Source organism: Sminthopsis crassicaudata, chromosome 1 (genome assembly GCF_048593235.1).
Source record: "Sminthopsis crassicaudata isolate SCR6 chromosome 1, ASM4859323v1, whole genome shotgun sequence".
In the NCBI taxonomy this organism is placed as follows: domain Eukaryota; kingdom Metazoa; phylum Chordata; class Mammalia; order Dasyuromorphia; family Dasyuridae; genus Sminthopsis; species Sminthopsis crassicaudata.
In genome coordinates this window covers 160067720-160095290 of record NC_133617.1, presented here as the reverse complement: position 1 = coordinate 160095290, position 27571 = coordinate 160067720, and the positions used below count along the sequence as shown (strand labels likewise).

Sequence of the window (27571 nt, the reverse complement as noted above, 5' to 3'; positions counted from 1 at the left end):
GTGGATATCTTCAACATAGAGAAGAGCTAATCCAATTCCAATTGATTAATGATGGACAGAATCAGCTACATCCAGAAAAGGAACACTGGGAAATGAGTGTAAACTGTTATTTTTACCTTCTGAATCCAATTCTTCCTGTGCAACAAAAAATTCGGTTCTGCACACATATATTGTATCTAGAATATACTGTAATATATTTAACATGTAAAAGACTGCCTGCCATCTGGGGGAGGGGGTTGGGGAAGGAAGGGAAAAAATCTGAATAGAAGTAAGTGCAAGGGATAATGTTGTAAAAAATTACCCATGCATATGTACTGGCAAAAAAAAAAAGTTATAATTATAAAATAAAATAAAAATTAAATAATAAAAAAAATTCACAAATAAAAAAAAAAAAAGAAAAAAGAAAAGAAACAGCAAGTGGGGAGCCCTGGGGTTAGCTTGGTTTGGCTGAAGCATCAGCAGGAACCACAGAAATCTTCACTTCCCTGAAATTGTGTGGCGTTAGGGTCTGAATCCAGGAAGACTGAGGAAACCTTGGCTGATTAGGAAGGCCAGGTCCAGCTGTGTGGTGGGGAACAAGGTCCCAGAGAAGGAACCAGCACACCTGTGAGTATAAAGTGAGTAATGCAGCATCTCTGCTGGCTGCGGGCTATGGCTGGAAGGTAGAGCTCTTGCTTTGGGATTCCAGGTCACAGAGGAAAGCCCAAGTGAAGCTAAAGGCACCATTAGCCCCCATCTCACAATTAGAGGTGCTTAAACTTACTATGGGAACAGGGAAGACTAGGCTCATCTTCAGAGAAAAGCACTGAAGTAAAAAGAGCTTTTTCTACCTCAAAGAATAATGTGAAATGGCTCCCTGCCCAAAGAGAAATTATAGAAAATTATAGAAAAATTAGTGTTACAACCATAGCCCTAGCTGATAGAACCATAGACCCAACCCCCCAAGAAAACTGGGTTTGAGAATTTAAAATGACACAGCAATCCTAAACCAGGTTGCATCTTTGTCTCCTTCTCTCCTGCATAACATTAGTAGCAGAAATCTCATGCAAGACTTCAGGTCTCCCCACTTCTGTCTTTTATGTATTCCCTTAACAAACAATTGCAAATATGTCAGATAAGAAAGCAAGCAAACTTGTTTACTGATTTCTTTAAACCCTATAAAAAGCCCTATGTCCTTTTGTTCAGGGCCACATGATTTGAATACTGATCCTGTGTGGGCAAAGTCAACTTTAATAAATTCTCCAATTGAAAATTAGTATTTCTCAACTCATCTTTATATCTTGGCACAACACTAGAAAAGGAGATACAGAATTTCAAAGATGAAAATAACTCTTTGAAAATTAGAATAGGGCAAGGGAAAGCAAGGGAGACCAAGAAATAATAAAACAGATTCTAAAAAATGAAAAAATAGAACAGACTATGAAACATCTTATAAGAAAAATAACAGATCTGGAGAATAGATCAAGAAGAGAAAATATAAGAATAAATTGAACTGTCTGAATGTTATAACCAAAAAAAAGAATCTTAAGACAATAATGCTAGAAATAATCCAAGAAAATTGTCCTGGAGTGATAGCACATGAGAGGGGAGTAGAAATAGAAAAAAATTTCACTGATTACTATTTCAAATAGATCCTTTGTGGAAAACACATAGCAACATTATTGCCAAATTTCAAAACCATCAGATCAAAGAAAAATTTTGCAAGAAACAAGGAAAAAAAAAACAATTCAAATATTCTGGAGAGACAATTAGAATTGTACAAGACTTATTAGCAGTCACAATAAAAGGCTGCAAGTCCTGGAATCATATTTTCCTACAATCAAAAGAACTAGTGCTGCAGCCAAAAATATCATATCTTGTAAGGGCCCTTTAAATGGGCGGACACAGTGCATCGGGAGATTGAGGCCCAGAAGTAATTTCTGTGGATATTAGGACTGCCCTTGGGCGGGATCCTGGCCATATTGAGATAGCTTCGTAATGGGTGACTCTCTCGCTGATTGGCTGTGTGTGTGACCTCACAGGCCCTATGTAAGCCCACTGCAGGCAGCAACCGCCCTCTTTAACCTCATGCTGTTCACCCTGGCTCCTAGCCTGGGTGGCCAAGCCAAGATGGGTAGCCGAAAGAGGTAAGGATTTTGGTAGTGAACACATGGGTCTTCTGACCAGGTGTTCACTTGGGAACCAACAAGTCAGGGCATCAGTTAGGGCATTATGTGAGTAGGTATAATAAAGGCTTTTAAGATTACACGTGATTGTTCTTGAGTGCGCTACCGGTTATTAAGCTATAGATTCAAGAGATTGTGGCCAGAGACCTTAGAAGGCCTCAGAGGAGGCGAGCCGGGTAGAGCTCACACTGCAAAGGACAGTGGTCAAAGGTACTCTGGTGGGTCTAGGACAGACTAGTAATTGTAACTGCCAGGAGAGCACGTTACAATATCTAGCAAAATTATCTATGATATTGAATGAGAAAAAATGGATTCAATGAACTTGCAGATTTTCAGGACTTTCTATCATCTAAACCAGAACTTAATAGAAAATTTGCCATATAAGAGAGCTAATAATAAAAATCAATTTCAAGGAACTCAATATTGACAAATTATTTATGGGTTTCCTTTTTTCCCTCTTTTTTACTAATTTTTATAATTATAACATTTTCTTTGACAATACATATGCATAGGTAATTTATTTTTATTTATTTATTTATTTTTACAACATTATCCCTTGTACTCCTTTTTGTTCTGAATTTTTCCCCTCCTTCCCTCCACCCCCTCCCCTAGATGGCAGGCATTCCCATACATATTAAATATCTTATAGTATATCCTAGGTACAATATATATGTGCAGAACCGAATTTTGTTGGTGTTGTTGCAAAGGAAGGATTGTATTCAGAAGGTAAAAATAATCTGGGAAGAAAAACAAAACAAAACAAAAAAAACACCAATGCTCACAGTTTACTTACACTCAATTCCCAGTGTTCCTTTTCTGGATGTAGTTGATTCTGTCCATCATTGATCAATTGGGATTAGATTAGCTCTTCTCTATGTTGAAGATATCCACTTCCATAAGAATACATCCTCATACAGTATCATTGTTGACGTGTATAATGATTCACTCAGCATCAGTTGATGTAAGTCTGGGTTTCTTTTTTAACATGGGAAATGTTAAATCATATGTTTAAGACTAACATCAACAATAGGGTAGCTAAAAAGAAAGATTGGGACAGAGTTAAGATAAAAATAGTAATTATGTTATACAAATGAGGTGCAGAGGAAGAAGAGACATAGAGAGATTAGCAGGAGAAGGAGAGCTGCTCCTGATGTTTGGGGTAGGAAGTGGTTTTCTTATATTGTTGTTCATGAATCCCTAATGGTATGCTTCCTCAATGGGTGTCCTGATGACAACTGGCCAGCCAGAGTTAATTAGATTTTGGAAACAAATATGCCTCAAAAGAGCTGATAACTTTAATAGGAAAAGACAACACATTAAGGAAGCTGAAACGGGAGGGAGGGAAGAACTATCCAGTCCCAGAGCATATAGGAGTCTAAATTGTAGCCTACTGAGAAAAGAATGATTGGCTTGGGAACCCACTTAAATGTAAATGCTGGGAGGAGTTGTTTAATGGGGATTGGAAATGAGTCTGAAAAAACAAAGTATTTCTGAGATCTGATTTCCAGGACTGTTTTCTAGGGAATGTTGGAATAATCTGGATTGAAGCCTAGTGAGAAATGAAATACATACCTTATACAAGGAAAAGTGGGCTCAAGCCTAGAAGGGCACATATGGCAAAAGGGCTACTCACATCTCCAAGAAGGACTTTTAAAGAAATCCTCAGGATGTTCCCATTAGGTGAAAAGCAGCCTTTAATTTAGCTCTTTGTAGAGCCCTATTCTGCCTTTCTCCTTCTTGTCTAATCTGTCCTTATTTTCCAATGTAGATATTGCCATCAGTCTCTACCTTCTAAAAGTACTACTAGAATGCCATGGAAAATCTAAAAGTTCATAAAGCTCCCCTTTTCCTAGGGGTGGGATATGGAGAAAAGAGACAAAATTAAACTGTGTTCAATGTAATAACTGATATTGATTCCAGCCAGAATATTTAAGATGAAGCATGTGACCCATCTCCTGAAAAAGTAGTGACAGATTTAAGATATAGGAAAAGATCTATTTTTAAATTTACCTAAGGTAGAAATTTTTATGCCTGACAATTCCTATGTTACTAAATGTGTTGGTTTTTTCCCCCTTTTTCAATGGGAAAGGCTAGGAGAGGGTTGAGGAGTAGGATAACAGTTTCCCCCTTCAAAGAAAAAATTTTTTTTCAATATATTGAATACCAGAAGGAAACACAAAATAAGCAAGATAAATACAAAAGTTACATACTGAATTTATTAAATAATTAAAGGGCTAAATAAGCTATATATATATAAAACACAAATTTTACATATTCATCTATAAACTTTTTCTGCCCTACTTTGTAGATAGAAATGCTAATTTTATTTGGAGTTTACAAAATTCAGAATAAAAAATGAAATATATAAATGAGAAAATAAACATTTGAAACTACAAAACCAGAGGCGCTATCTTTCTAAAACTGTTATTATGTTTTTTAAACTGAATTTAATGAACCATCTATCCTAATTTCTGGGAAATCAATACTCTGTGGCACTGCATTTAATCAAATGCAATATATAAAACTGTAAGATTTTTGAGCTGCACTAAGACTTTTGGGACTCCATGTCGAATAAAAACATACACATATGCACATATGATATGTAACAGTGAAATCCAAAAGAATACTGAAACATGAATGTATCCAATGCTTTTATTTTTGCAAAAAAAAAAAAATCATAAATTATCCCTTATTACACATAAAGATGGGTGATCTAAATTTAAGCTTTGGAAAATGAAGTAAGGTAATTAGTATGTTTCTATTTGACAACACTTGCAGTGAAGACACTTAGAATAAGAATTCTTTATTCTTTTTTGAGTCATATAGGTAGTGGGTACACTGGAGCTGCCTCCGGTGGGCTCTCAGTCTTGAAAGCTAATAATTAAATTTTCAGTTATGAGCACTTATACCTTGGCAATCAGCAAATGTTACAAATCAAGGCTTGATTTATTATTTTGTTGATTGTCTAGACTTCAGAAAGTGATGGAGAAAATGTTAATAATGGGGATTAAACTTAAAAATGTGTCCTAAGCACTTCCCTCTTACGCCCTGGAAGGCTAGTCGTTAAACATTTACCAGCATACCCTTAGTCAACCCATAGTAACAGTCAAGAAACCAAGTAGGGAAATCTGATGTGATTTGTTATAAGAAGAGATTTAAAAAAAATGTTTTTGGCACAAGGCCATAGAAATGAATGGAAGGTCCTATAAGCAGCTCACATGACATAAATGCCTCTGTTGTTCTTGGGTCTGTAAACTTTTTTTTTAAATATCAAATTGCCCTGTCATCTGACACAAAATGGGGACATGGGTAATATTCTTCAGACGAGGCAATTCAATTTCCTACCACTATAGGCTCTTGGCTCACATGACAATTTTTCTGTTATTCTCCCATCTTTCCTGCTAAAGTAAAGTAAATATATGGATACCCAGAAAGCAGATGAGCACAATCAGTCCTTTTTAAATGCTATTTTTTCACCCAAGGAAAGTCAATAGCAGTGCTTCTCTTATTGCTTTTTCTAATACTTCATTTGTTCTTTAAACTGTTTATAAAACACTTTTAGCAAGGTTAACCTCAGAGGGTAATTATAATCAGAGATTTAGGATTACTTCTAAATACTATGGTTCTGTGAGTAAATAGTGTACCAACTGCTGATATGGATTACGTATGTTTAGTTGGAAAAGCATGAGTTGGGAAGAGGCTCTATGATTTTACTTTCCACTACTTTGAGTCCTTTAAGAAAAAAAAAAAAAAAAGGCTTCAACTTCCTGAGATTATCTACTTTAGCTTCTCAACTTCAGACTTAAGACCTTTCTGACCTCATTCAGGCTAATCAACATACAAGGAATATACATTTGACCTAAACAGCTGCAAAGCTTCTTCATGTCAAAATAGAGATAGAAAATGGATTCATATCATAAAGGAAAGTACGAAAAGATAAAAGACCCAAAGAAAAATATTTTGCTCAATGGGTAGATATCTCTATGCAAGAGTTATCAAAGGATATGGACAAGTCACATAAAACATAAAGAGTTAGGTTGTGAGTCAACACAATTGAAGGCTATCTTTACATCGATGAGATCACTACTGTATTTATATAATATGGAGAAGTGTATGCACAATACTTTGGGAAATACAAGAAAATAAGCATCAGTTATAAATTTAGTGTGGGAAAGGGAAAGCAGAGAAGACATCCTGGAGGATATGGTATCTGAGTTGGCCATCCTTGAAGGGAAAGAAATATTTCAATAAGCAGAAATGGAGAGAGCATATTTGACATGTGAGGAAAACTTGGAGACATTAGTTCGAAAAGAGAAAAATGAGAATAGGATTTATCTACAACTAACACATATGAGAGGTGTAGTAGTAGTAGTAGCAGTAGTAGTAGCAGTAGTAGTAAATACCTGACATTCATATAGCACTTTTAATTTTGCAATACACTTCACATACATTATTTTATTTGAGGCTCACAACAGGTCTGTAAAATACTTACTAAATGAGTGAACAAGTATAAAGCCCTAGAGTTATAAAGAGAAAAAATAAGCCCTGGTCTTAAGGAGCTCATATTCTAATGGGGGAGGCAACATGTGGAATGTGTCAAATGTAAATCACAAGGAAATTCCCAATAGTCCTTAGAGTACAATTACAAAGCAAATATAAATACATATTTATCAGTGTCATTTTGATTGATAAAACAACATCACTTGAATTATTTGATGGTGCCAGTGACTTTGGTGATTTTAACTTTGTTTTCTTCTGCTCCATTAGCTGTGGTTGCTATACTAGAGGCAGTTAAAAGGTCATAATTCCACAAAGGTTGCTCCCTCAACTCCCAGACGTAAGGGATGAACTAGATTTAGAGCCTATGTTCTGATAGTGGAATATGGAGACGTGTATATATATATATATATATATATATATATATATATATATATATATATATATATATATATATATATATACTGATTTTCCTCTTTCTTGGCCTTTTGGGTGCAAGTTGCTGGGATGATTCTACTGGGATTCCAGGGGAAGTGCTAGTGATTTGACCCACTTAAGCAATTTTGTCCTCAACCCCATATCTGGTTAATGCAATAACTTTCAGTTAGGCTTGCTTACATTGAAGACAGTTGGTCAGCAATTCATGGTAGTGGGAATATGGCTAGTGATGGAGGGCAGGATGAAGGAAAATAAAGCTCAGAAGATAGGTGACTTGCTCATAGTCAATAAGTAATGAGGGAGATGAAATATGAATCTAGTTTATTCTGACTTCAAATTTAGTACCTATACTATTTAATATACTATCTTCATGTATGGCATAAGGATAAAAAAAGGAGCCTAGATTTATAGAAGCCTTATACTTTTATTATTTTAAAACTTACATATAGATCACAAAAAGAGGGACCAGCTTCTACTTCAGATTAGATATATGACACTGGACAAACCATCATCAGGTGATTGAAACTCACAAGTAGGGGCCATGACATTGTATCCACCTTGTGCAAAATAGCAAGGAAAAAGAACTAGGAGTCAATAGCCTGAGAGACAGACAGGAAGCAGACCATAGCAAGAGGTTACCTTAGGGAAAGGTAACCTTGCTCTTCAGTTTGGTTCTGAAATCTACTCATGTGCCTCAGATTTCACCTAAAAGTTGTCGCATTTTAGGGATGGATGAGTTGTGTTACCATTGGGTTTATGAAAAAGACATGGTGGAAAGAAGTAGCACTAAAAGAAAAGAAAGGATATAATTACTTCTTTGTTAAAGAAGTTATGTATGCATGATAACAGAACTTTCTTTGTCCTGTAAATGTATTTGAATAAATTTGTTCTATATTCCATAACCTCTTTCTTTAAAGAGTGCAGAGAAAGGAAATATCTCTGGGGAAACTATATATGAACTGGAAACAAAGAAAATTCAGAAATTGCCAGGTCTGATTCCTAGATTGGAACTGAGCAATTATTTGAATTTTTATTGAGAGGCCCCTGAAGACTGAACTGGGTCTATATGAGGTCAGAACTATGAGTCTGAGCCATGGATTACACAAGAATATTTGTTTAAATTCATTTAAAAAGGAAAAAAGGAAGGCACTTTTATTTTAAACTTTTACTTTAAATACTTTACATACTGCACTGAAAAAATTTACATAAAAATGAGTTTACATTAACTCTAACAAAAAGAGTCATATACCAAAAGCAAAGCAGCAGAAAATACATATTTGAGGTAAGAAATATGAATAGTTCTCTCAGGTGTTAGTTGCTCAACTTAATCAGTGCTAATATTTTTGAATATTATTTGTTAGGTAGAAGCATTTTGAAATTTAAAAGTAAAGAATAAGTGAATGAAATGCATGTTATTTTATTGCTGAATTTTATGAAATAGATCAGGAAGGCATAAATAAAATATGCATAATATTAATAATGTATACTATAAAATGTAATCTCTAGAAAACTGAATTCCATTTGGAGTATGGATGAATGACAAAAACTGGAAAGTATCCAGTGAAAAAACAAAAAATGATTTTTAAAAACTAAAGGGTTGATTTACATGGGAAGATTAAAGGAGTGACATGCAGAACTTTGTAGAAGTGATGACTAAAAGAGACAGTACATGATAACATTTTATAAATATTTAGGATATGAAACAAAAAGGAAAGGAGCTCTAGGAGAGTACAAAATGGATAAATAGTAATAATTAAAATGATAATGTAAATAAGGAAGTGAAAATTCAGCCTGAACATACATAAACACACAAAAAAATACCCTTCCCAGACAAAGAAAGTAGAGAATATAGTACAATTTTATATATGGAAGTAGGTAGGGGGTAGAGATTGGGGGCAGAGGGTAATGGATGAACCATATCTATTGTATAAATTTTAAAGATATCTAGGAAGAGTTGCAGAGAAACTACTATATCCCTAGAAGCCTGTTGGAATCCTGGCTGTTATCAATTTCTCCAAAAAAAGAGCAGAAGGTATTTAAAGCCCTCTAACAAAAAAACAAAACAAAACAAACAAAAAAAACAACAACACAAGAATCAAGTCACAATAATTAGTGAATCCAAATAAATAAATACACACACACACACACACACACACACACACACACATACACACACACACATACACACACATACTTGGGATCCAAAAACAAAGAACAAGAAGATCAAAGACGTGTTTAGATAACAGTATGTTTGAAAAAAAGGATTTTTATGGACTCATCAGTGAATTTCCTCTATTTGCAGGATTTCAGATAGAAGCTAGAGATCATTTATTGAGTAAATTTTAACTAGGAGTCTTTAAATTGAACTAGATGGCTACTCAAGTCCTCTCCAAGTCTCAAATTCTGATTTTGTGACTGCAAGTATCAGAAATGGTTGATCCACATATATTTGGAAAGAGAAAGCAGAATATTTAAAATGTGAAATTTTTTGCACAAACCTAAATATTGGTCCCCCCCCCCCAAAAGAGGGAGAAAAATATGTCTGTGGTTCCCTTTGGCTGTCCCCAATGTGTAGAACCCACTCCCTCTTCTGATCCAACTCCTGATTTCCCTGGCTTCCTTATCCCAGCTAAAATCCCAGGTTCTACAGGAAGGGTTTTCAAATCCCTATTAATTCCAATAGCTTCTGCCTGCTAATTATCTCTTATTTATCTTGTACACACCTAGCTTTGTAAATTTTTTTTTTTTTATATACTGTCTCTCCCCATTAGACTGTGTAAGCTCCTGAAGGGCAGAAACTATTTTTTGCTTCTTTTTGTACCCCTAGTGCTTAGTATAGTGCTGGGTACGTAGTAAGAGGTTAATAAATGTCCACTAATTGATAATTAGTTAAGGAAGAAAATGCCAAAGATGGGATCTTAACTCAGGACTTTTTGTTCTCTATGGCTGCTATACCAAGCTGCCTTTCAGATTAAAAGGGCAATTCATAAAAACAAAAAAAATATAGAAAAATACTTTGAATTCAATTAAACCACATGGAAGACTGACTTTGGAAGGGAAGAGAGACTTCATTTGTCTACTTATTGTAGCTACTGTCACTAAACCATAAACTTTATCAAAAGTTTTTCATATGCAAGCAATCACATCAAGAATAACTGGGGCAGACTGTTTTGTGTTCTCCCAGAGAATGTGTCAATGGTAAGTGAATCCTGTCTACAAATTTAATTATAAACTAAATGATGTCATTCTACATTCAAAACCAGAAGGAGTGCTTCAATCCTCATGGATTTAAAAAAAGTACCTAACTCTGCCATACAAATGGAAGGGCATTGTGTAATATCTATAATGTTTTACTCAACTCCAACATGACTTCATCCTATGTTTTCACAATGTGTATCTAGCTTTTCTTTCTAGTGGAGTTCAGGTCTACAATGCTCATCAAAAAATTATCACTCTATCATCACAGAAGCATAAATAAACCAATGATCTGTAGTTATTAGTATACTACTTTTATGACACTCCTCTGTAAAAGCTCATCAGACTGAGAAATAACAACAATTTAGTAATAATGGCATGGTCATTAACTAAGTTGAAAAAGAAAAAATAGCACTTGCCTACTATAGGAAAATATAAACAACCTTCTAGTTCAAATACCCAACTTTCTATGACAAATACAATGTCCTACGAAGGCATTAAATAATTATTTCATTTAAAGGGAAATTTCATAAGCTACTTACCCATGCACTCTGAAATCTGCTATAATTCTAATGATAGATGATCCTGAATTCTTGTTTCTGGTAAAAGCAACATCCTTATGTAAGTTTCACATTTGTTTCTTTAAAGGTTTTTATTCTTACAAATAAAGGTGAGCAAGAATGAGGATTGCTTGTGTACATATGTACATGTGTGTGCATGTGCTTAATGGTTTTTCCAATAGCAACATATGAGAGTTGGACAAAAAGGAAAGATGAACACCGCAAAACCGATGCTTCCCAATTGTGATACTGGAGAAGACTTTTAAGAGTCCCTTAGACAATAAGGAGATTGAATCAGTCAACACCTCAAGAAATTAATTCAGGCAATTCACTGGAAAATCAAAGGCTGAAGGAGAAGCTTAAATATTGTGGCCACAAAATGAGAAGACAGGACTCACTGGAAAAGATCACGATGTTAGGAAAGATTAGAGGCAAAATGAAAAGGGCATAGGAGAGGATGATAGATGATAAATAGGTGAATAGATAATAATATGTTAGCAACATACATGAGCTTAGACAGAGTTTGAGATAGTACAGGATAGAAGAGCCTGGTGTGCTACGATCCATGGAGTCACAAAGAGTCAGACCTGACTGAATTACTGAACAACCACAGTGAAAAGATTGAGTAGTTATTATTCCACTTTGCTCAACTCATGGCATCTAATTCATGTTGGAAATTTTGAGAATCAGACCCAGATTTATGGAGGTAACTTGGAAATGCTTTTTTTCTAGGCTTTGAATTATATTTGACATGAAATTGAGGGCACAACTCTCAGGTTACTGTGGATTTCACATCTGAATTCAAATGTTGTCTCTTGTGAATCACCTTTGAAATTCAATTCTATGCTTACTTAGGCATTAAAGTGAGTTCATGGTATGTTAAGTGACAAAATAAGAGGTGATTTTATCCTTAGCAAGATGGTGATATTGTATTTTCTGGCAAGGACAGATATAAATGAAATTATTCTCCAAAGTCTATAATAATGATCACCTTCCTGATAATAGAAATAAACAGATATCAATAAAAAATTTTAATAATAAATAGAAACACCAAGTGTTATTTCAAAATAGTGTTCTCAGCAGAAGAATTTTTACTAACATTGTTAATAAAAGTAGATTGACTTTTTACTCAATAATTTTTTAAGTAATGATAAAAATCCTTGGCTACTGACAAATCCAAATCTAAAAACAAGATTATGAACCTTAAAATGTTGGATTGGCTAAGAGTTGTACATACTGTGTTGAAACTGATAAATATGATTCTTATGAAGCCCATATTTAGGAAAATATGTGTATCCATTTAAAATGTCTCAGTATCTAAAAAGTGGTTATAGACTATCAATTTGTAGTAGTATAAAACTGTTCCATTTTGGGCATATTTTAAGAATTTGAACTCCTGAGTTACCATAATATGATTTGTGGAAATATATATATATATATATATATATATATATATATATATATATATATATATATATGTATAATCTAGTTTTATTGCTCATATTCCTAATCTCTTCTTTATAATCAAAATGAATTGAAATTATTAATTTCCTAAAATATATACATTTCATATTTATTTAAAAATGAATTATTATACACCTTAGAGGGTTTTGTTGGTGTAATTAATGAATATTCTTAATAAATGGATAAGCTGCATATTTTAAAAGAAAACATTTTAAAATTAAATTTACACATTTCTTCATTTGAATGTAAAAGACAAACTATGCATGTAGTACAATAAATTACAACTGATAATTTCCTCTAACATAATTGGTTTCAACTGCATGTGGGGGCAATGACATTCTTAAAATTTTCGAAAACTAGGATTGAATTGGAATGTATTCCCTCTCATGGAGAAAGAACTCAACAGTCTTAATTTAAGTAGTAATAAAGGAAAGAGTTCTCCACCTCTACTCAGAGATCCAATTAACTTCATTTCTATTCAATCACTTTCTCAATTCTCGTTATTTTCAGTCAAATTGGCCTACTATCTATTCCTCATATAGACATTTCAATTCCATGCCTCTGGACAGACTATTCCGCATATGCATTATATATTCTCTCCTTACCTCTATCATGGAACATCCCCAATTATCACTATTTCCCCTAATCTCTTATTAATGAATCTTTGGTACTACCTTAAACTCTTAGTTTTTCCTTCTATTCTTAGGTCTAGTCACTTGCTAAGTGCTATTGAATATATTGTACCCTGCAGGATCGATTTATTCCTACAACAAAGAAACTAATGAAGGTCCTTTTTAATGTTCATATGAAACAAATACAATAGTATCCTACCAGGTTTTTTCCACTGCAATTCTATTCCCCACACAATCCATTCATCATACCACAGCCACTGTCTATTGCAGAAATATATACAATATTTATAGATCACCAGAAACAATTCACCAGAACAATTCTCCTGTCCTATATAAATGCTCAAACTATTACATGTGGCTCCCACAGTCAATGTTGTTGTGTTTGCCAAAATACTCATTTTTTTCTGAACTCCTCAGCAGTGTACGGCTGCCAAGTCTGAAAAAACAATAATTAGCAGGCACTCTCCAAAACCTAATTGCTCCAATGCAAGCAATAGTCTCAATGAGCAGGTATCTTTGAGAAGCTTTCATGGGAAAAATTCCAAGTCCTCTTACTTTTTCCCTTTCTTTCTTCTGCTGTCTGTTTTATAAATGCCTTAAACATTTTATTCACTTTTTAAAAATAAAAATGTGTCAATAACCTAATGTTGACATTTAAATAGCAATATTCTAACTTACTGAAATCACTTTGGAGAATTGAGATTCTATTAATAGATTTATTTAAATAAAAGAAAACTTGTCAAAGCCATTTTAGAAAAAAAACTTTCTGGACTAAATGTTACTTCAGGCATTTTAATGTACAAAAATATTGCATAGTGGCTTCTAATAACTTCTTGCCATCCTTTCTTATTACCCTGATTGAATCATTAGCCACATGGACTGCAACCCTATAGTTTAGCCTTGTAGGGGGTCTAAAGTCTACTACAGTTGTTTGGTCTTATGAATATAGGGGATTTTTAACTGAAAAGAGTACTGTTCTACAGATTTTTTTTAAGAATCTGCCTTTGAACCTGCCAGGGGAATTTTGAGCTCATGGGCATAATTTCCTCAAATGTACAAAGTATCTCTCAAATAGTTTCTCCAAAGGAAGTTGTAGCAAGTGCCAAACAGATCCACACATCCCATTGACAACATTTCACAATAACTCCAGATTAGGACTACTAATCACTATCATGACATCATAATCAATTTCTCCTGCTCCACAACACTATGGGATTTGCCATTAAAACAACTGAGTTTCCATTCCAGGTTCACAACTGAATAGTTGAATCATAACATTTTATAGGAAGCCTGTATGAATTCTTTCATAAAGGGAAGATCTCTATTATAGAATGAAGAATGTAAGTTTGTATTTTTTCAGACTACATTTTTTTTAAATAAAGAAAACATGGAAGAATTGGATTTTATTACCTATATAAAATATCCTATGAAGTTGGAAAGTCAAGGCAGTAAGCATCAGAAGAGCAGATTTCACATCTCAACTCAATAAAGATAAAAGATAGAAAAGTAGGGTAGAAGAAAATGATGAGCTAGAATGATCTCTCCATTCTCAAATTTTCTGTGAGTACTTTGTGTCTTGGTTTCATCACTGCCTCTAAGACAATTCTAACGTGTGTCATGTTTATCTGTATCTCATACTCCTTCTGTAGAATGCATGAACTTTGAGGTCATGTGTAATGTGCTGTTGTCTCCAGAAGCTGCCGTTCGCTCTCTGAGGAGATCTGCTGTGACAACTCAAATCTCTCAGACAGATTCTTCTTCCTGTAGAGAGCCGTTGTCTCCAGACAGTTGCCCTTAACTCTGGTCCAGGGTAGTGATTTCCCTTCCTCTGGAGAGCCGCCTCAAGTCTGGTCCAGACAAGACTCTCTATCTCTTGAGTGCCGCCCTCTTTTATCCTCCCAGAGAATGGGCGTGGGATAACGCAAGGGTTTCTGGGAAAAATTACTTCAACCAATGAACTTGCTCCTCCTAAGCATGTAAGCTCCTCCCCAAGAGTTCAAAGGGGTTAAACGCCTAGTAAAGACCAGAACTAGAGAATTGTTAAGTACCAACTTAGCACTTAGTAAGAACCTAATAGTCATGTGTTATTTTGAACTTTTCATTGCCAGTCTTGCACATTGTAAGCACTTATTTGTTGCCTGGAAACAAAGAACTACATTTTAAAGTCATTCCATCTTAGTCGCCATAAACTCTGGCAACAATTCTACAAAACCGACATCTCTTCCATTGTTCCCTACTATACTTTCACATGGCCACCTCTCTACTTCAGACCTTTATTAATTCTCTTTTGGTCTACCACATAACCCCCTAAATAGTCACCATTTTCTGCCTTAATCCTCAGTTTCTTCATTAGTAAAACTAGGGGGTTGGATCTATGTACCACTAAGATCACCTCGAAGTCTAAATTTATGATACTGTGATCTATAATGCACTCATCTTCACAATTTCTACCTCTAAGAATCCCTGGCTTCCTTTGAGTCTTGATTCAAATACTACCTTTTCTAAAACAAAAAGCCTTCTTTAGTCCCAATTTATAATAAGACTCAATTCTGTATCAATTTTCAACTACTAAGTTAAAGGGTTTTGCAGGCATTATTAAATTCATTTAGAAGTTCAATTGACGAAATGGAAAGCTATAAATACAAAAAGGATGTAAGTTGGGGAAATGTGGAAGGCATGAACTTTGAAAAGGTATATTTACGACTCAGTAAGATTGATTTAATCTTACAACAAGATATTAACTCAGTGGAACTGATGAGATAAATAATGGCTCCCTAGTGATATAATGATTGGCTTATACTCAATATGATGAATTGATGTAATTGTAACTGAGTATGTAAGAGTTCAGAGTCAGTCCAAAGTCAGAGACTGAGATGTGCAGACTACTGACTGGCTGACTGACTAACTGACTGACTGGAAGAGATGAGAGACTATAGGGTGGCTGACTGATTGAGACTGCTGGCACAGACTGGGAGACTGAAATGAAAATCAAGACTTTGGACTTTATTCCTAACTATTCTCCTGGTGATTATTCTGCTGAGACCAAGGCCCAGTAGGAAGACTTCCAGAAAGCTAGCCTGGACATAACAGGGAAAATATCCTATTCTAGATTACTTTCTCAAATTTTGGATTACTGCAAAAACATAGCTCATATGAATTAATAAATATGAACCCTGGTCCTTATGCAAACAAAAAAGTTAATGTGAAACTAAGAGTACGTAGAAGACATTTCCTTTTAGGAAGGATTATAGTTCAAATAGGAGAGTAGATCTTTCCCCCATATTAACAGAATCAAACTGCAAATAATTTAGCTGTCCTCAGTAGTATAGTGATTCAAAACCAAAGGGCTCAAGATGAAAAATGCTCTCTCTCCAGAGAAAGAACTGATGTTGTCTGAATACAGATCAAAACATGCTACTTTCTCTTTCTTTCTGTCTGTCCTTCTTTCATTCTTCCTTTATTGTTTGAAACATCTTGCATAAAATGATTAGTATGGAAAAGTTTTACATGATTGTATATATATAACCCATATCAGATTGCTCACTATCTCAGAAAGGGGGAAAGAGTAGGAAGGGAGGGATAAAATTTGGAACTCAAAATAAAAATGTTAAAATTGCTTTTACATGTTATTAGAGAATATATATATATATATATATATATATATATATATATATATATATATTTTTTTTTTTTTAAAGGAAAAAGACAATAGGGCCTAGCACTGAACCAGAGAGAACCACTCATTGGTATGGGGAGATACATGGATAATGATCCAGTTAAAAAGACTCAGAGGTTAAGAGAAGAAATAGAGATGGATTAATGTTACACTAGCCAAGGGATAAGAGAACATTCAAAAGAAAGGGATAGTTGATATTGTCAGAAACTCTGGAGGGATCAAAAAGTAAGAAGACTATTCAATTTGTTAACCTAGCGGCAGGTATATGGCACAGTAGATAAAGTACCAAAGCTAGAGTCAAGAAAAGCTGAGTTCAAATCTCTCCTCAGACAACAACTAGCTGTGTGACTTGGGCAAATCACTTAACCTCTGCCTTAGTTTTCTCATATATAAAATGGAGATGATAATCATATCTCCTTTGCAGGGAAATAACTATAAAGTGCTTAGCAGAGTTCCTGGCATGAAAAAAGTGCTGTAGAAATTTACTTTAAAAAATAGTATTTGAAAGCAAGGTTTTTCAGCTTGGGAAAAGCAGTTTTAGTGGAGGATGTGGAAAAAAGCATCAGAAAACAGACTGTAAGAGAATGACACATGAGAGACAGAAATTGAAATTGAGATATTACTTTTTCTAAAAGTTTGGATATGAAGAGCTAAGACATAAGATGATAACTTGAGGAGATGGCAAGGTCATGAAGGACTTTGCTTTTCTTTTTTAAATGATGAAGGTGGCAAATATATTTATAAACATCAGAGAAAGATCCAGTAGATGAGGAAATACTAGAGGATGAGGGATGTAATGAAATTGAAAGGGAAAACTTTCAGAGAATAGGGATTAATCAAAAGTATAAGTAGAGGAGTTGACTGCAAGGGACTACATTTTTATCACAAATTGAAGCAGAGGAGAGAATAGGGATGATGTAAAGTTGTTGTGGAAATATAAAAAAAGAGGAAGACAGAAAGTTTACAACATTATATTTCTAATTTAATGATAATTCTTGTCATTCAGTTGTGTCCAACTCTTGATGACTCCTTTTGGGGTTTTCTTGGCTAAGAAATTGGGGTCCCAGATTTGCCATTTCCTTCTACAGATCATTTTACAGATTATCAAACTGAGGCAAATAGGGTAAAGTGATTCACCCAGGGTCACATGGCTAGTAAGTGTTTGAGGCCAGAATTGAACTCAAAACAATAAGTGTTCTCTATATAAGACACTCTATCCAATAGGTAACATTTATAAAGTACTTTAAGATTTATAAAACATTTTACAAATATTATTTCATTTTATCCTCAGAACAATACTGAGAGACAGATACTATTATTCCAATTTTACAGATATGTAAATTAAGGCAGCCAAAAGTTAAGGAACCTGCGTAGGAACACATAGCTAAGAAATGTCTAATGCTGGATATGAACTCAGATAAGCCTGACTTCAGGTATAGCACTTTATCCACTGAAGATCAAATGAGAAAATATTTGTCAAGCATCCAGTATAATACTTCGTATATAACAGGTATCATATAAATGCTTATTCCTCCTTCGTTCCTTCATTATAAGACCTATATGCCTTTGGAGCTAAGTGGTAGGGAGAAAGGGGTGGTAGATAGGAAGTTTTATCAGGGAAAAAAAAGATGAGCTATTTAAAATTCTTGGATACTCAAAATAATAAAATTATACCTGTGAAATTAATTATAGGAAACAAGGGTACTCAAAGACCTGATACTGAATGTGTGCTTTTTCCATATTTCTATGGATATATTCCATTTATAACAAAACTAAATGCTTTTCCCTTCTTCTTATTCTAGAACATTTAACCATCATTTAATAATTGACTTGGAGGAAACACTACCACTACAGGATCTTCATTTTATAAGTAAATGGAGAAGCTGTAGCACCAAATTGTTAATTAACTTCCCTTAAGTCATAAAGTGAATGAATGACAGAAAACAGAGAACAAATCCTGACTGCTCACCTACTATTTTATTTACTAGATTGTCATTTCTAGCCTTTGATCTTGTGTGACCCAATAATAACTTGAATTAACTGAAAGGACATTATGGAATTCTCAAAAAAACTTCTTATTAGTTAATTTTAAAAAATTCTAAGTATCATTTGGGGCATTTAAAGGATAAAGAAATGTAAGAAAATGACTTTTTATTGTGATATGCTTTACTATAGTAAAAATATTGGAAATTATTCAGACTGTACTATAATTGGCAAGGCACGCAAATAAGGAGCACCAGTTGAGTGACCATACCAAAAAAAAGTAAGCTTTCTTATAAAAACAAAAAACAAACATATATGCATCTCTGTTGATAGTATCACCTAGAAACAGAAAATAGGAGAACTTCTTTAGCATAAAATGCTTGTTAAGGTTACTTTTGTGGGGAACTGAAATTCTTAGTCACTTTTAACCTAAAGCTCTAACCTATTGGAGATCTATTGGAGATCTATTGGAGATCTTTCCACAATGTTAGTCTATGAGGACATAATATCACATATTTTCAAATGAAACCATCACATTAATTATTTTTGGTTGCTTTTTTGTGCCACAAAAGGACATAGAGATGAATCTGAGACAACTTTGATAGAAGAAAAAGGTCACCAATAATTTCTTTTTAAATTTAGTTTACTTTTTCTGACTTGGGAAACAGAATAAAGGAGATATAGCTGACTCTTCTAGATTGCCAAGGCTCTTATATTATTAGGGTTTTATCATTCAGAACAAGAATAATTAATGTATGATTTTATATCAGTAGGCATAAAAGGAATAGAAGGAATACAGGACTGTATGTATATCGAATGAATACTGATTCTAGGACATACTCATTATTTGTTTTAGTTTCCCCCATTAATTCTCAACAGTAGCTTGAAAAATTTCAAAGATAGATTGTTTTACCATTGATATAGATTTGGATGCCAATTTTCGCATGGCTATTGTTATCTGAACCTAGGCCTTCCTGACCACAAGTCCTGTAGTCTATTTACTAAAATACACTACCATAGTTAATAATATCTCACATTAGAGTGCTTTATACTTTGCAAAGCACTTCCACAAACACTTGTCCATTAGATTCTACTCACAAGGGGGCAGATAGGTGGCACAGTGGAGAGAGCACCAGCTTTGAATTCGGGAGGACCCGAGTTCAAATCTGGTCTCAGACACTTAACATTTCCTAGCTGTATGACCCTGGGCAAGTCACTTAACCCCAGCCTCAGGGGGAAAAAAAAAAAAAGATTCTACTCACAAATCACTGAAGTAGACATGAGTTGTTACCATCAAATCATTTTACAGATAAGGGATATAAGACCCAAAAATTGACAACAGCAATTTCCTAAGTGTTTTCCTCACAATAATGCTATAAGAAAGGTTATGAATGTCTCCATTTTGAGAGTTGAGAGTCAGGCTGAATGGATTGCTGAAATTTGTATAGCAATTCAAGAAGAAGCAAATAAAACTTAGGTATCCTGATTCTTAGTCCAATGTTCTTTTCACAATGCATAATATTTTCCTTCCTTATTTATGTTTTTTTTAAGTTCTAAAAAAAAGTTAGCTTCGTCCATTGCCACACAAAGTTGTATCTTTTTTATACATGGACACAGGAGGTATAAAACATTCACAAGGGACACTTGTACAGCCCCATTGATATACATCTTGGACTTAGCTGGTCCACAGGAAATAATGAAAATGCTTTTCCAGAGCTTGGCTGTGCAAATGTATGTAATGGAGCAGGCCTGGGAGAGGTCAACCAGCCAACAGAAGTCTACTGAGAGCTGTGATTAGTAGATTACCCTTGGAATATTTATGCACAGAAATGAATGAGGAGCCTGGGAATGGGAAAAGTTATTAGTCTCCAGGCCTGACTGTCTACATCATTATATTAAAAAAATTCTAGGCAGAACTATTCACATTTTTTAAAGTTACAACTCATCTCATAGAACAATATGCACTAATACAAAAATAGTATTTGCCAATTAATTTGTATTAAAAAGTAGTTTATGTCACAAAACCTATTCAAGACTTATTTTATTGCCAGAAAGAAAGAAAATCTTATAATGTTGTTAAGCCTCATTAATTTGCACTTTCGCTAATTTAGCATTTGTGTTTATTCAATCTGGCTTATGCTAAACTTTACCTTTGCAGCATCTAAGAAATAGAGGGTCTACTAATTGAGTTACTAATGTAAAAAAAGACTGACAGACCATATTTAACTTACTTAAAAGAACATACTTTTAAAAAGTACAACCGTAAATTATGGTATGCAACAGTATTTAGTTAATTACAAATTAATCATATCTATTCATCAAAGAATATATAGCTAGAACTCTATTTATAAATACTATCTTAACAGATAAATTTAGGTTACTTTGAGTAGTTAAAATTTAAAAGAAAGATGCTATGTATGCTAAGCTATGATTTAGACTTTTTCTAAATTCAGAGTGACCTGCTTCCAAAATATTTTTTGAAGAATTTTTTGGTGGTACTCTCATTAAAACAAATATGCTAATAAGATTCAAGCATTGAAGAAAATTTAAATGCTTTGATAGTATTGGTAAATTGATTTTAGTGAAAGTTTATTTTTCATTTTTTAAGATAAAAGAAAAATTAAGAGGAATGTGTCTATATGAAAGGGAAAATAAAACTATCACTATAGTGTATGGTCAAAGCCATAGCATTGGCTTTACTGGATTTCAGGAGAATTATTTAATTATTTGGAAGAATATCTTAAAGAGTTTTTCCTTTAGTAACATAAATGAGTCTTTAAACTGGTTAGCTATATATCTTTCCAATACTGAATAGTGTTAACTTGTTGAACATTCATCACACAATCATTAAGCAACAAACACATGGCACTAGCCTGGGCTTTAGGTTCATTCTCCTGAAAGAACTAGTAATCAATCATAAGACCTGCTCCAGTACTGTGACTGGTTCAGATGGTGTCTGTTTCCTGATATATCATGGAGTAAGATCACAATAAGATGAAAAATACATTTAGGAGTACAGAAGCTGAAAGTAATAATCAGTCTTGGGAGGGCCTGCTTGAAATCTCAGAATAGAGTCTGATGGTATCAGAATTCATTTTAAAACAATTCAAATTCAAGGTGAGGCAAAGAGAACAGTTACGAAGTTGTTCCCTCTGTATTGCTACTCTGCAGCCTAGAAAAAGGATCTATATTTTTAACACCAATAATGGGAAAAGTTATTAGTCTCCAGCCTGACTGTGTACATCATTATATTGAAAAAAAAATTCTAGGCAGAAGTATCCACATTTTTTAAAAAGTTACAACTTATCTCATGGAACAAATAGTGAATATGGGAATGCCATAGAACTTAAAATTATGAAACATCACAATCTCTGAAAAATCAAAATGGCAGCTATTTTTCCAAAGGATACTACAGAGATAAATGGGTTAAAACATATTCCAAAGCAGAACTTATACAACAAAAAGTGGTAAAAAAAAAAATCCTTCAAAATATGTATAACTGGCATAGAAGGGGGACTAGTCACGTAGACAGAACAAAGGATAACAAGGAAGTATTCCGAGAAGACCCAGAAAAAGACTTTCAGCATGTTAGGTACACAATCTACAAAGATTTTATAGTAAGACTTGGCTAAGAAAGATAAAATGACACAGTTTAAATATGTATAGTGGGAGGAAATACACCTATATTCCTGAATGCCTAAAGTATTGCTATAAGGAAATACAGACAATTCTATTACTTTTCCTCTATGCGTAATATACTGAGTAAGTTGTAAACATTTTTGATTGATGGAAAAGTTGCAGAAATTTGAAAACAGTTCAAAATAAAAATTTTCAATGAATTTTTGTGGTTAACATGGTTAGGGAGACAAAGTGGAAAAGGTCTAAGGAAATCTCTTAGACAATAAATTGCAGAGCAGGTAATGATCTATTTTGGAAGATAGAATTTTACACCAAGTGCCCTAGACCAATGAAGTGACAGTTACATTCTAAAATATGATAATAAATCATATTTTATTACTTATAAAAAGAAATTCCATTAGCAAGTTGGTATAATAAGGCATTTCAAGTATCAATTTTTCCTCTTTATGTTCTTCTCTTAGAAGGTCAAGGAGGTAAAAAATTTTTCTGTCTTTGTCTTGGATGAATGGAATGTTTTTTTCTATTACAAATGAATTCCAGGAATGGGTTTAAGAAATAATCTCTAATGAATAACTCTGGATTGGTATTTCTTCATTTATCCACTTCAAATAAGCAAAAGGATTAGAATATTACTATTCTTTTACTATGTTAATACAAGTCCTTATCCCAATTTTTTTTTTTTTTAAACCCAAGACTCTCTGTGCACTCAAGCCAAAGAACTACTACTAACCTCTTCTGGGACTCTCATGATTGAAAAGAATACCATTCACAGCAAACAGGTTATAGGCCTCACGGAAGTTCACCACAATCCAATAAGCATAGAGTTTTGCTGCTCCTGTTGGAAGAATTTATTTAAAATTATATGAAGTTTAAAAAAAAAGTCAATTTCCAACAGTTTTCAGGACAAGACAAATGCATAATTATTAAAAGATATAAAAATAAAAAGAAACCCAGAATATGAAAGAGTAGGCAAATGAGAAGTTTCAATTAAACGTTTGTCCTATTGTGAACATTTCTATTGGGAAATATCTAATTGTTTTTTTTTTTTTTTTCTTACACTACTATATATTTCTTTACATGTACAAGAAACAAAAACAAAACATGTGAAATATATGGCTTTGATTTTTTCCTAGTTAAAAAACAAAAACAGTAGTGGTAAGGCAGTAAAAATGTATCATTTTAACACTCTGATTGATTTGAAACTATCACTAGGAACTTCTGTAAATGCTGCCTTAAGAATATTGCAGAATTAGCATAGGTTCTAAAGAAAGAAACTCTTAGGATGCTATGACTGAGGAAACAAAAAACATGAAATCTTATCACTTCAACATGATCTCACAACCTTTCAATAAAAAGAATCCTGTTGAATCTAATTTTCCTTTTAAACTGTTCTGTATGGAAGAGCTGAATGAATAAGGTTCCGTGAAGTGAGGTGGTAATTTCCATCCCTGAGGCAATGGCAGCAAATACTTTTATTTAGCAATTTATAAAGGTATGCCTCTCAACAAGTCTAGTCACTTTTAGTCTATCTTAATGTTAATCTCACGCCCAAATGACTTCAGCCCTGAGACATGTATAGAATTAAACCATAAACACACAAATACACACACCTTAAAATAGACATGTACATATATACATATGTATACAAATACACATTCTCACCATAAGGTGACCTAGGATAAAAAGGGGTAGTCTCCTTTTGGGGTATTTCTTGTACTTTTCCATAAAGTTCACTTGTTGAGGCTTGGTAGAACTTCACAGAATTGATAAGGCCACAAGTCTTAATTGCATCAAGAAGCCTTAGAGTGCCAACACCATCAACATCAGCAGTATATTCAGCAAGGTCAAAAGAAATCTAGAAATGGAAGACAGAAAAAAATTAAAAATAAATTTATATATCAAAGATGTCACATGATTATCACATATTCAACTGCAATTTCCCCACTAATTTCTGTATTTATGCTTGTGAAATAAAGAAGTTATTTTCAAATCCAAATATCAGATTATCATGAACTTCTATATTTCAAATGAAAAGCTACTAATTCATATAGCTGAGAAATAATTTTAAAGATATATAGTAATTCTCTTCATTTAGCGTATTCAAAATATCACATCATAATCTTCAGGAAAATACTAGATTTCTGAAAGTAAGTGAGAACAGTTACTAAAATTTATGGCTATTTTGATTGAGGCTTTTATAATTTCACATTATGCTTCTTAGTGTTATGATACATCAAATTAGACATATTTTACAAGGGCTTAAATGCCCTCTGAAGAGGAAAGTGTTGAGGAGGAATTCTCTTCCTCACTCATCTCAAAGCAAAATGCTTTTCCACTGAAAAAATGATGTGAAAATTATGTCATCTTGTTAAGAAAAAAAACTATAGCTTTTTAATTTTAAAATGTTTATTGTTTAAAGACTTTGCTCCTACAGGTCTATTTCTCATTGAATATGCACAAATCATTGAAATTCACTAAGTACAAATGAAATCAATTTGCACAAGCTTGAAAAAGGAAAAAAGTAAATGTTCTCTATCCCAAGCAAATAGTGAGATTATAGTGGCTATGCTACAAAATGCAGTCCTTAGTATATTCCCAAGCCAAAGAGGGCCAAGCAGAATGCAATGCACACTTTCCCCAGTGCCTTATGAATGACCTCAGTCTTCACCTGGAAAAATCACTCTCTAGAGGGTATGAGGTAATTCTGTCTTCATGTTTGCCCAATACTGAGTGTTTCTTGAGGAGAAACTTATAGTTTTGTATATGCATGTGGTGTTTTGGTAATATGGTCTACTGTTCACTAGGGACTCTGTTCAGACTATTCATTCAGGCCTGAAGGTTAAGCTCAAATGGAAGCTATGAAAGAAAGAGGAGGTGGGAGAGGAGAAAGGATCACACTTCATGACTTGGACAGTCAGTGTGTCATATAGGTCACTTACGTTATAACTTAAGTTAAGCAATAAGGCACTCTGGGAAAGAGATTAGGAGCAGTTTGAGTTCTGTGGGTCCAGCCCCTATCACCACCATCATGGTGATCATTATCTTCCCTGAGACTGGCTGGATTCTGGAATTCAACAGCCTGCAGAAAAGCCCAGCTCCAGCTCAGTTCTCTTTGCTATCATCTAGGAAAGCAACTCCTGCAGAGAAGAAGCCAATCATCTATACTAAATGTCAAACAACGATATGGTAAGAAGGCCAGACTAGCTAAAATAACAAGGCAGGGTGATGGTGAGAGATAAGGATGACATATTCCAGGCAAGTTAAATCACCACCAGCACCTCTCCTCAGACCCATGGAGAGATGAAGCAGGAATTTGGACCCCAAATCCAGAGAGTGGCAGTATCCTGAGACCATTAGTGCTGCTTCAAGACCAATTCTCACTGCCATTGTCAAGGAAACAACACTTGTGAAGATGCATCCTGGCAACTGCCTCTGAAACTGCATCAAACAATTATTAAAGACCAAGAGAACAAAGTTCTTGTCCCAAAATAGTCTTTGGCACAGTCAAAAGCTTCAATATTAGCGATCTGAACAGTAGAAATGATAGGAACAAGGATACTTTATTACCATCTGCTTTGCCATTGCACCTTTTCCATTTTTTTCCTATGTGTTTTCTATATGAAATATTTTCTATGTGTTGCTTTCACAGTTAAATGTGAGCTCCTCAAGGCAGGAATTGTTTTACTTTTTGTATTCCTAACACTTAGGACACTGCTTTGCATTTAAAGCAATATTTATTCATTCATTCATAGACTGGAGTTTAAGTCAGAAAGACTTCAGTTTACATTTTAATTCCAAACCTGGCTATGTGATTATATCAAAACACAATCTCTCTGAGTTTCCTGTTTCCCCATCTCCAAAATGAGAGTAATAAGATGAAGTACCTACCTCATGTAAAGTATATAAAGTGCTTCTTACATTTTAAAGAGCTATATAAATCTTAGCATCTAGCACAGTAACCAAGACACAGTAAGTATTAAATTCACACTGACTTGATATCATTATTATTATTATTATTATTATTCATACTTAAGCATCCCAAGATGATAATAATACAGAATTCTGAGACAATGCCTAACATACAGTAAGTGTTTACTAAATGTGTGTTGACTGACTGACATTTCATTTCATTCCATGAAGGGTTATGAATAGGAGAATACCAAATGGGCTGCTTTTTTTGATATGCCATTTTTTTTTTAAAACATAAACTCAACTATCAGGAAGAAAATACTTTCAGGACTTTTGGCTAGATCAATTAAGTTGGAATGATTCAAGGAAAGTTGCATCTGAATAAAGTTATTATCCTCGTTGCTATCTCATTTATCTACTACCTATACCTATATCAGTTTCTTCACAGCACAAAGTGAGTCAAATTTAACTTTACAAATTCATTTTCATCAAGTCAAATTGTGCTTTTTTTCCCCTTCCATTATAATGACAGGAAATAGAGTAGTACCATTTTTCCATCACTTTTGGACTTCTCTGGAACTTTTAAATGAGTGCCTTCCTTCCCCAGGAAATTCATCACTGGGAAATCTTATTATGTTGTAAAACTGAATCTACCTGGCACTCACATCTCATCACTATTGTATGTCCCTCTGATTGGGATTCTATGACTGGAGGGCAGGCTGTGGGGTCCAGGGCCTCTACTTAAAGAGGGGGCTCACACAATTTTATTTCCTATATTCCACTGCTAAGCAAATTTGCTAATTTTTTGGTGTTCAGTTTGTACAATTCTTTTGAGACTCCCATTTGAGATTTTCTTGGCAAAACTACTGTAGTGGATTGCCATTTCCTTTTCCAGCTTATTTTTAGAGAAAAGAAAACTGAGGCACACAGTAACTGGCCCAGGATCACATACACCTTAGTATCTGAGGCTGGATTTGAACTCAAGAATAAATTTTCCTGATTTCAAACTCAGTGCACTATACACTGTGCAGCCAAGCTGCTCGAAGAATAACTTGCAAAATAAGTCCTCTAAAACTCATACTGTGTGTTAGATAATTTACAATTAATTAAAATAAAAAAGTTTTATTGGTACATAGGAATATTAAATTAGCCCCATATCTCTTTTGAGATGCCTATAGACACATCATAATTTAGTCAATAAACCAGATTTAAAATGGAGAGTTGTTTTTGATAGTTAAACTGGAAAATATATGCCCAGTGGTAACAAAGAGGTGTATTTTTTTTTTTAAGTAAGAATGATCTGAAAACCATATCACCCAAAAGTTTTTGCTTTTGCTTTTAATACTGACATAAGATATGTCAAAGCAGGGTGAGTGATTTCCTAGCACCTTACTTAAACACTGTTCAATACCA

The 27571-nt window shown here is 34.0% G+C and overlaps 1 protein-coding gene across 1 annotated transcript in view; it reads right to left on the bottom strand.

Annotated features, from left to right (window-relative positions):
• The window catches only part of GMDS (GDP-mannose 4,6-dehydratase), a 751186-nt gene that overhangs the window by 403712 nt on the left and 319903 nt on the right, over nt 1-27571 (bottom strand). The window contains exons 5-6 of the mRNA XM_074270339.1: nt 23912-24104; nt 22980-23084 (exon numbers count right to left, since the gene is read on the bottom strand). Coding sequence (XP_074126440.1) covers nt 22980-23084; nt 23912-24104 — 298 coding nt within the window. The remainder of the gene's footprint in view (nt 1-22979; nt 23085-23911; nt 24105-27571) is intronic.